Raw genomic sequence first — 10124 nt, forward strand, 5'->3', positions numbered from 1 at the left:
CTGTGTAGTTCCTCTTCCAAATCGGCCAACACTGAGGTTTCCCACGTAAAAGGGGAAATACATCTTCGGCTCTGTGAGACAAATCAGATGAGAAAAAAAAAAGGTTGTAAGATTGAAATAAACTTGTGACATTGAGCATTTTTGATCATGTGGCGAACTGTTTGGCGACCTGCAAAGCACAGAGAATGGAAAGAGCAGTTGCAAAGCAGTTTTTACATAACAAAACATGGAATAGGGATGCTCCTCTCCAATACATTTGGCCAGAAGGCAAACTGGGCTTACTCAAAGAGCAGCAAGACAGCATCCAGTAATATAGTGGCAGATAAAAAGGCGGGTGCACAGCAATTTGTTCCCAGTATTAAGTGTTATTTCTGTGACAATTATTAGGAGTTGACTGGAGAGGTGTTTGTCCACTCATAGGCTGTTCAAAACTATCTGAGTGTGTTAAATTAACTGATGGGTGTGGACTTACATAAACACCGGCATAGTGGTGATTTTTTTTTTTACATTCAGTTTCATTAACACTGACAATTTTGTTGTGCAACTATGACCACAAGTAGGTGATCATCATAAGAGCAAAACAGCAAGAAATATAAACAAAAATGAATTATAGTTTTCAGAGAAGCATAAAATCATTCATGTTTTCACCTTTTAAAAAAAAGACAATATCTTTGTATATATATCTTAAATCAGCTTGATGCACATACAATGAATACATGATAAAGATTTGTCAGCCCTAAAAATAAAAAGTTTTAAACCTATTCTGTAAATAAAAAAGTGGCTAAAGGCGAGTTTGCCCTCCACTACAGCCCTGTCAGTCTGCATCCACCCATGATAATACGCGTTTCCAGGCTTATATACTCTGTCCAACGCCAACAAGCACACTTCATCTCAGAACCTAACGCTCTCTCATTTACATTTGAAGTGTTCAAACCGCGGTGCTCTCGGCCAGCAGAGCCAGATGTGCCTCCAGGTTATTGTGTGCGTGTGTGTGTGTGCAGTGTGCAGCAGAGACCAGCCCCTTCTCTGCTCCGCGCGGAGGGCAGTGGCTGCTGACGTGTTACTACACTGTTGTTCACAGGACTTGTTTACAGTTTCGTCGGAAACTCAACCTCGCCGTGGCCGCGGTTGTAGTAAAGGTGTAAATGTGTAGTAAATGTGCGGCGTGCTTTACTTTTAACCCTTTCTGGCACCATGCGCAGTGCGTCGAAACGTGTATCGTGGAGCACGGCGCACTTTGAAAAGCTTTGGTGAACGCCAGCGCTGCTTCAACTACGTCTGCTCCTACTACTACTAGTATGTAAATGGAGCAGCCTGACAGCGCCTTTGACGTGTCCGCACAAAAACAAAGTTCCTTGCTTATCAAAGCCGTGCAAATGTTTGAAATTCCCATTGAAAACCGCTTTGCCGTATTTTATCTGGTTTGCGCAGGGATTACATAAGGGCTATCGTCAGGTGGAGCTGAAATTATCTTCCACATATGTGGGGAAAACAAGGTCTTTTGTTAGATCTGTCGTGCAAAATGTCAATAGACACTGCGGCTGACTTTCAAGGCAACAGCTGGAAGGGGAAGAAGTCGACCAAACTGGGGCATTTAACTCCCCACGAACACGACGTTGATAAACAATGTACCACGTTATATACCAAGTTAAGTTGTTAGGCTATACACCAAGCAGAAACCCTATAATGTGTCATAAAAGCAAATTTCTTACCTTTCTCATCCTCACGTTTGTCTCTTGGGACTGGGCTTTCTGGGTGTGTGTTCTGCAGAGTGCGTCAGGTTTGGGCAACTAATTTCATCTGAGCTGGTGTGCGACCTCTTATTCTGGGCCGAAGGTTCTGCAAAAAGGAAAGTTCACCATAAGTCAAAACTACTCCGAGATAAAGATAGATAAGGATATCCTATCAAACTGGGGCGTTCTTACGATACTACGGCTATTTTCACTGTTTGTCGACGTCTTAAGTTACATATTTTAATAAACTTCCAGTTTTACAACTATGCAAAAATACATTTCTGTGCATCGCAGCCTGGCGAGTGGAGACAGGAGAGAAATGCCACCAGTGTAGCCAATATGTTGCGATATGCGCACGGCTTGCTACAAGCTGCATCGTTGCAATTGCACAGAAATGTATCCATTTGGGTGAAACTAGTGCCACTATAATTTCAGGTGGTTTATAGTACCGTGGCATGCAGGTCTTTTCCTCGGCCCGGTGCACTGCTCCTTGCACTCCATTTGACTATCAGACCTCTCGGTGTCTTCGCTAGGAGCCACCACAACACAATTATGATTCCCATTTAGATCCACATTGTTATTCCCAGAGGAGCAGACGCCCTTCTCCCTCCGCTGCCTGGTGTAGAAATTCGGGACGTCTCTGCAATCCACTATTTGCCACTCCAGTCTCCCGTTCGCCAGCGGCGTGTGATTGGCGAAGTCGAAGCCCCACTTGGCGGAGGCAGCCTCTTCCATCTCCCGCAAATGTCCCTTTAAATCCCTCTTTAACTCTTCGTGATCCACTGAGCCGAAGAGGCTTCTGCAGGCTGACGGTTTCGGGTGATCAGACACCCGGGCGTCCGTCCGCTCCAACGTCGGGCTCCCGTTTGAAAGACGAACATTTGACATCTTTCCCCAAAAGAAATAATAATATATAAAAAAAAAATCAGAGAGCGTCCAATTTTCAAAACAACACACCACTCAAAAACAACGGGTATCTCCTCGTCGCTCACCGAGATCCAAAACAAGCGTAAAACGACTTATGCCATGCATAGGTCTAGGTAGAAACGGTAACTGCCAGGATTTTTGTCGCAAAAGTAGTCTCCACGGATCATCAAAACAAAGTGCAGAGTAACTGAAGCCACTCTGTCAATTTCGTCCCGTAGTGAGAGAGAGGGGGAAGAAATTGCAGACAAACCTTTTCAGTACCCAATATGGCGATTGAGAGATGTACTTGGGATTGAGAGGGGAGGTTGACTGGGGGGAGGAAAAATGATTGACATAGAGAGCTATTTAAACACGAAGAAGGCCGCTCATTGGTTGAGCAGCTTAGACCCGCCCACTTCTCTTAAGGTGGCCTGGCTGATCGCAGCAGACTTGCAACATCCAGGACGTCTGCAAGTTTAAATGTAAGACTTTTTATTCAAAATCTTTTTAATACCAGTTAAAATAAAAAAAAATATATACGAGACTCATTTGGCAGCTGAAATAAACGTGAAAATGAAAACAACAGTAGACAAGACGTGCCTGCAGGTCCTGAAAAGGTTTTAACTCAAGGCCTTGAAAAAGTTTTGAATGCAGTGTGATAAAGTATTGTGTCTTAAATTCAGTTTTAAATATATTGAAAATGTTGCATTTTTGATTATCTGTTTTCCAGGTGGAAATTAGCCCTGTCATGCACACTCATTTACAGATGAGTTAATTTGTACATTTATTTCAGTTGCCAAATTGGTCGTATGTTTCATTATAACCGGCATTAAAACAACATTAAATGTAACTTGATGAAACTTGCAGACACCCTGAAATATCCACAAGAATGTAGGTCTGCTTAATTTCTCACCATAAAAACAGAACACCAAAAACCTAACAGTTTTAATCCTTTTAAAACTTATTTTGAGACTTACAATGCTTAATTTTAACTTGAGGCAACGTGATTAACTTTCCTGCGGTAAAGTAAGGGAAATAAGTGCATCTACACCCTAATGTGTTTTTTCTTTGCTTCGAATCAAGGACTAGTTTTAAAAAGATACACCTACAGAAGTCACATGGCTACTAAGCAAATCTATGACCAAGGCAATTTGAATTAATATGTTCTTCATGACCCGCTCTCCTGAGCTTGACATTAAAAATGTATCTAGCTTGTTAACAGGTTACAGTCTGTTTTTTTACAGTCTGTAAAGAAGACAAAAATTGCTTGTAAACATTCCACCTTAAAAGGTTTGACACTTCTGAAAATACATAGGCTAACCTCCAAGGTGTGGGCCCTCTGCTTGAGTAGGTACACCCTGTGTCAAAACTATTCAACCATTGCCAAATAAAAAAAATAAAATAATAAAAAAAAAGAAATCACTGCAAATTGGGCAAATATGTATCTGAATGACATGGTATTTCCACCAATTCTCTGGAGCTGAGTGGGGTAAGTCAAGGTCACCACACCACACACTCTCCTCTTCCCCACCAGCCTCGGGAGAAAAAGAGAAAAAAGGGTTGCACGAGGACTAGAAAGCCATGCACATTTCCAATCCATAAATTTATATATGCAGTGGAAAAATATAAACCTAAAAAAACCCAATAAAATAAAAGCTATACAAACATAGGCCCTATGTGCTAAGAGTTAGAAATTGTTATCTACACCAATAGTGAAAACCTTAGTACTTTGAGGGGAAATCTTATGTGAATCAAGAAAAATATCCACTAATCTCGCTGGAATTTGTAAATTATGTTGTATAAAAATAATCTACAGGCTAGGTCTCTAAAATAATTAAACTCTCAATCTTTTCTTTTCTTGCTGGTGCAGTTTACACCTCCCACCTTAGAGAGAGAGAATGCCACCCGATTCAGACAGATGTTGGCTTATTCTGCTCATTAATTTGAAGGAAATGCTTTTCCCTTTAAACTTTACTACAAATTGAACGACAACCAGCAACAGATGATACAATTCATTTTTACTGTGAGCGATTATTTAACTACGGGGTCATTGCAGGCTATGCTGTAGCCATGATTTGCTCCACCCTCATGATTGGGACAAGGCTGACCCCTAGTGTTCACTCTCCAAACCCACTGAACTTGTACAAAGTCGGCGAGCAACAATCCCTCCATTAAATATTTTTAATACCATACCTTTACATCAGCGTCACATCTGTACATCCATATCCGAACACATATATATGACAACCACAGGCTCTCACCAAGGATGAAGACAACGCCAACGATCCAACATGTCCCAAAATGTCCCAAAATGTCCCAAAATGTCCCAAAATGTCCGTCCATCCTCGTCCCTTCACTGACCCTGACAAGGTGTAGCTGCCCTACCTTCCCAATTAGTCCATTACAGTAAACTGGTCCCAGTGCCGAGTGCGGGCGGCCTCAGAGTCCGAGCCACTTGATGATGTAAAAGTTCTTCTTGCCCACTCTGAGCAGGGTGAGTCCGTTGGACAGGATGTGGAGCTTCGGGATCAGGACCTGCTCTGGCTTGTCTGCCCGGCTGTGGTTGATCCACACCGCTCCCTCCGACACCATGCGGTACCTGCAGACACAGCGATGCACAGGAGCAGTGTTTTAAACGTAGGTTATGACTGGACTGCATCTACCCAACCTGTCAGGAAACCGCATCAGGTTCACTTTTTTTTTTAATCTGCATAACATGTCATGAACTCGCCAACTAGTCACGTTGTCATCCATCTTTATGAGGACCATAGTCGACACCTCTGGATGTGTTACTCTCAATTCCACCTCTTCATGTTTCACACACATAGGCTTTCATTTATATTCTTAATCTCAAGCCTAAAATGCCTGAAATCGAAGTCTGAGTGGAAATGTACAATTTCCCATTTGACAGATGTAAATATACTGTAGATCTGAAAGAAATGAAGCAATGCGGCTCCCTCTGTGTATTCAGACTAAGAGGTGAAGAGGGCATGAGGGGTTAGGCTGGGGGCAAACTAGCAGCCTTAAAATCCTTACTAATTTTGAAAAAGCAGATCGTATCACACACCACAACTGATTTCACAATTTTTGTCATAAATATGCTCACACTAGACGATTAAGAAAGGTTGGGGTATCAGACACAATTAATGATCCAATAGAATATCCTGCCGACTCCTAAAACATCACTGACGTCAGGACCTTAACTTTCGTGGGAATTTGTGCAATCCAACGTGCATTATTATGCACATTAATGCAACGTGCATAAATGTGAACTGAAAAAAACAAAACAAAGAAAAAACACAAAACAGAATTTGGGTAAAGCTGGAGAGATGCAGTCAACGTGGGCTGCACACTGTTCAACAAGAGCTGGAGGTGAGCTGGTTCACCAGAAAAAAGGTAAGGGTAGTGGCTAGTAACTTACATTCATTGTAAGACAGGAGTTCCAAATTATTATCTCTGCATTGTTATCATTTATTATTATCACTAATACAACTTTTTAATATAATTCTTCCATCACACCTCACTGTAAACTTGTCTCTCATTGGCTATTGGCAGTGCCTACTCTTGGAATAAGTCTGATCTCCACGAACTTCAGGATCTGACCAGATATTGGGTCATAAATATCAAACATGTTCAATATGATCGGAGCGGCTCAGATCAGTCTATGAGTCGATCGGCCTGGTTAAGATTGAATCCGTGAACCCATCACACTACCAGATAATCTGTGCTGACCATCGGTCCTGACCAAGCCTCCGATCAGGGTTTCCCTTCCTGATCGTCAAGACGACCAAATATGGTGTTAATCTAACCGATAATCCCGCAGTGTGTCCCCAGCCTTAGAGTGCCTACCCTTTGGGCCCCTCGGGGATGGCGCTGACATTGCGGCAGGCGTCTATCACCGTGGTTCCCGGCTCCAGCAGCAGCTCATGGAAGGGAGCCTCTCTGAAGAGTTCCTGCAGCTCCTCGTCGCTCATCTCCTCCAAGGCCTGCACGCTGCTCTGGTACAGCGCGTTGGTGCACCTGTAATGATAATATTAAACATGACTTTATTGATCCGCTTAGTGCAATTCTCTTTTAGCTTGCCCTCCTCCACAGGGAGGTCAGAGGTCAGGGGCAGCTACAGACCAGAAATCCTGGTGGTGTTGGGGATTTTGTGTGGGGTACATAGGGGGTTGAACTCAGGTCCACCAGCTGCCCCAAACATATTGTTCTTATTGTTATTTTTGTTCTGTCTAAAACTTTATGTGTTCCTGCTGTCTTGGTCAAATCTCCCTAAAAAAAAAACCTGACAAATAAATAAAACATGCATGTGTACAGGAACTGATTAAGAAAAATGTAATGTCACATAGGCATACACCATCCCCATCACACACACATACACCATCCCCATCCTGACCTTTTAGCACTCTCCAGGCCCTCCTTGCCATGCACCAGTTTCGTAACCTCGGCAGCCAGTCGTTTATGTGCGAGTCGTTTCCCCGGCTCCTCCCTCTGCTGCTCCATCACCCTCTCCACCTCCACCAGGGGCAGGAAGGTGAACAGCTTCAGGTATCTGCAGCACAACCACACACACTATATCTGAACCTTCTGTTGCAATACACAAACTACCTGTATTAATGTTAGCTGTCTGTATACAAATCCTTTGTTGGTTGTTGTAATGAATCTCTTTTGTTAATTTTAGTTGTAATTAAATTTGACCTGACTGGATTCAGACAGCCGAGACTTGAGGTATCTGGATGTTAGATTAACTATCAAGTACAAAAATATTCAATCAGTGTAAGCGCAAGTAGGTTCTCTGTGAATGCAACTAGTGAATAGGTCTACAACAACCTGACTTACTGTGTGGTGATTTGAGAAGTAGGATACAGCTATGACTTATAAGCCTCTGAATCAAGCAGCCAGCTTAGGTGGTTATGAGAAGTTTTCATATCTTGTACCAATAGCTAACCCTGTATCCATAATTTACCAATATTTTTTTCATATCGGGTATTTGTACATACGTAAGTAGCCTACAGTGTGGTTCCATAGAGCATCACCCTTCACCTACCTTTCCACACTGGCATCAGGCTGTCTGAGGAAGAACTGGTAGAGTTCAAACGGAGAGGTCTTGTCTCTGTTGAGCCACACTGCGTTGCCTGCCGTCTTCCCCAGCTTGTCCCCCACAGAGCTGGTCACCAGGGGGATGGTCAGCCCATACACTTCCTCACCGCTCACTCTGGAGAGAAATCAGGAGTTGTTATCCAAGTCTTAGACCTCAGGTATGGGTATTTCAAAAGCCCTAAGTGGATTAGTTCACATTATTGATCAGCGTCTGTTAATTCCTGAGTGAAACGACGCTGTGCCATAATCAATAACAATGAACTGAAACCTGTGGGTTTAGTTTTGTGTATATGTAGTTACATTTGGGAAGTCATCACTTTTACAGAATTGCTAGCCTCAACAGTCCATTAAAAACCTGACAATTTTAATGTCCTCGCTAAGTTGGAAAGATACATACAGTACCCCATAAGTTATGAGTGAATACCTTCTCTGAATTGTTAGGTACCACTCTTGAGTTCAACATACATATAATCCACAAAGTGGCACATAATTTAACTAAACTTTTAACCTTTAGAATTGGTTTGTCTTCTTCCACCAAAATACACAGTGGAGAGCAGAAGCTAGTAGTGTGCACCAACTCACATAAATTTAAAGATGAGATTTTATTGACACAAAGTGCTGCTTGGCGGATTACATATATGCCGAATTGAAGAGTGGCTCCTGACCATCCAGAGAAGGCACTGAGTCACATTTTCTGGTGTGGGTACATTTGCCAATAATCACGGACACATTGCATTGTCAGATTTTTCAATGGAATTTGGCGTCACGTTCTCTCCAGAAGAGAAACCGACACGTATTGGGGCTACAAAAGACCTTCTAGAGAGGCTTTTTACATGGAACACATTAGTGGACATTTACTTGTGAATGAACTCATGGCCAGACATCAAATTGCCCAGTTGGTCGGTGCCTCCCAGCTGAATCTTGCAGCCATATACTTGGTTCAGGTGGTAGAAGTCATATGCTTGGAAAACCTGGTAGGTGAACTCTGTCAGGCTCATACCGTCTGCGCTTTTCAGCCTGGACTGCACGCTGTGGCGGCTGAGCATGGTGCCCATCCTGAAGTGTCTGCCGGCGTCTGCCAAAAACGCCACCACACCCCAGTCCTTGTACCAACTCAGGTTGTTCAGTACAGTCACGGTGCCCAGCTTCCTGGAGCTGTCGTGGAAGTTCAGTTCGTGGTTGGTGAAAATCCTCTGGATGCTCTCCCTGATGCTCCGTGAGTTTTCCTCGGTAGCGTCCGCGGAGAGCCGCTCCCTCTCGCTCGTTTTCCCACTCGGGTCGCCGATTTGTGCCGTGGCCCCTCCAAGCACCGCGGCGACATGATGCCCTGCGCTGCGGAAATGCAGAAGGCCGATGATAGCGAGCAAGTTGCCCACATGAAGGCTGTCCGCCGTGGGGTCAAACCCGCAGTACACCGTCTGAGAGCCAGACTGGAGCAACTGGGGAAGCTGGTCCTGCGCTGCGCTTTCGGGGAAAGCGTCCTTCAAAATACCTCGTTTGTTCAGAGATAATAAAAGTCCGTTGTGTGCGATAGAAGTGCAGTGAAATTTAGTCCTGAGAGTGAGACGAGGGTGTGCTTGCTTCAGGAGAACACAGGATCCATGCCGCGATACATACCTACAGGTCTTCACCATGGACGCCGCCATGTTGGACAATGTGACAAGACGACAGGGGAGGAGTCAAGGAGGGTGGCGCGGAGGGTTTGGCAGGAGTAGAGCGCCCTCTAGTGCAGTGGTTCTCAAAGCGGAGGGGGGGGGGGGGTCCTTTGATCTTCAGGGGGTCTTTGATTGAGGGGGTGCACGAGGTCCCCAGCAAAGTGAGGAATATATTAATCTCACTATAATTCCACTCTCAAAAAGTCAGCACATTGTGAGAATGTATAAGGAGGAGGAGGCTGCCATTTTGATGATATAAATCTAATCTGGGATAAAAGGATATTTCTGACTTTATCACATTTCGATCAGTAAAGGTTCATATATAAGGTCACAGAAAGCTGTATAGAAATGAAACCAAAATATGTGCACTACATACCACACTCTGTTATGAAACAGTGAGGGTGTTACACAAGAATATAGTACAAAGTGCAGGTTTGCCTTTAGACCAGTAGATGGCGAACCTAGATCAGGTCCAGCTAACATGATTGTCCACTGTAAGAGGCTAAAGATATTTCCTGTTTGTAGATCTCTCTGTCTGTAGATCTAGCATAGACACATCTTCACCAATACATAGGATCTGATATGACCATTGTTTGCATTATTAAGGGATTATGGCTCATATAAAAACCTAACTTGGGTGTTAGAGGAAAGGGGGGTGAATATGTCATTGGGGTCATCAAGTGGGCCCCATCTATCATACAGTAAGTTAACTATTACATATACAATGTGT

General features: G+C 43.6%; 2 protein-coding genes across 2 annotated transcripts; both read right to left on the minus strand.

The window, feature by feature from the left end:
• LOC139665612 (cyclin-dependent kinase inhibitor 1B-like) lies at window positions 1-2958 on the minus strand. The gene is made up of 3 exons (XM_071544692.1): window positions 2183-2958; window positions 1713-1839; window positions 1-71 (listed from the first exon to the last, which is right to left on the minus strand). The coding sequence occupies exons 1-2, from the start codon at window positions 2619-2621 to the stop codon at window positions 1724-1726; spliced, it is 555 nt and encodes a 184-aa protein (XP_071400793.1). The 5' UTR covers window positions 2622-2958; the 3' UTR covers window positions 1-71; window positions 1713-1723.
• Window positions 2959-4764: 1806 nt separating this feature from the next.
• Window positions 4765-9385, minus strand: LOC139665613 (tyrosine--tRNA ligase, mitochondrial-like). Its single transcript, XM_071544693.1, has 5 exons — window positions 8598-9385; window positions 7687-7854; window positions 7036-7191; window positions 6489-6659; window positions 4765-5238 (listed from the first exon to the last, which is right to left on the minus strand). Exons 1-5 carry the CDS (start codon window positions 9383-9385, stop codon window positions 5079-5081), a joined length of 1443 nt encoding a protein of 480 aa, XP_071400794.1. The 3' UTR covers window positions 4765-5078.
• Between the last annotated feature and the right edge of the window lie 739 nt (window positions 9386-10124).

The sequence above is a fragment of the Centroberyx affinis genome, unplaced genomic scaffold (genome assembly GCF_046629955.1).
Source record: "Centroberyx affinis isolate AG114_WGS23_722 - 3 ecotype Tasmania unplaced genomic scaffold, CSIRO-AGI_Caff_v1 ptg004631l_1, whole genome shotgun sequence".
Lineage (NCBI taxonomy): Eukaryota > Metazoa > Chordata > Actinopteri > Beryciformes > Berycidae > Centroberyx > Centroberyx affinis.

What these genes read in the sequence shown, in the direction of transcription:
- LOC139665612 (XM_071544692.1), bottom strand. Translation starts at nt 2,621, where the DNA reads ATGTCAAATGTTCGTCTTTCAAACGGGAGCCCGACGTTGGAGCGGACG. An exon ending in GAAAAGACCTGCATGCCACG is followed by an intron (nt 1,840 to 2,182) that starts GTACTATAAACC and finishes TCCTTTTTGCAG; the next exon opens with AACCTTCGGCCCAGAATAAG.
- LOC139665613 (XM_071544693.1), bottom strand. Translation starts at nt 9,385, where the DNA reads ATGGCGGCGTCCATGGTGAAGACCTGTAGGTATGTATCGCGGCATGGA. An exon ending in GGCCATGAGTTCATTCACAA is followed by an intron (nt 7,855 to 8,597) that starts GTAAATGTCCAC and finishes ATTTCTCTCCAG; the next exon opens with AGTGAGCGGTGAGGAAGTGT. An exon ending in GGCCTGGAGAGTGCTAAAAG is followed by an intron (nt 6,660 to 7,035) that starts GTCAGGATGGGG and finishes TTATCATTACAG; the next exon opens with GTGCACCAACGCGCTGTACC.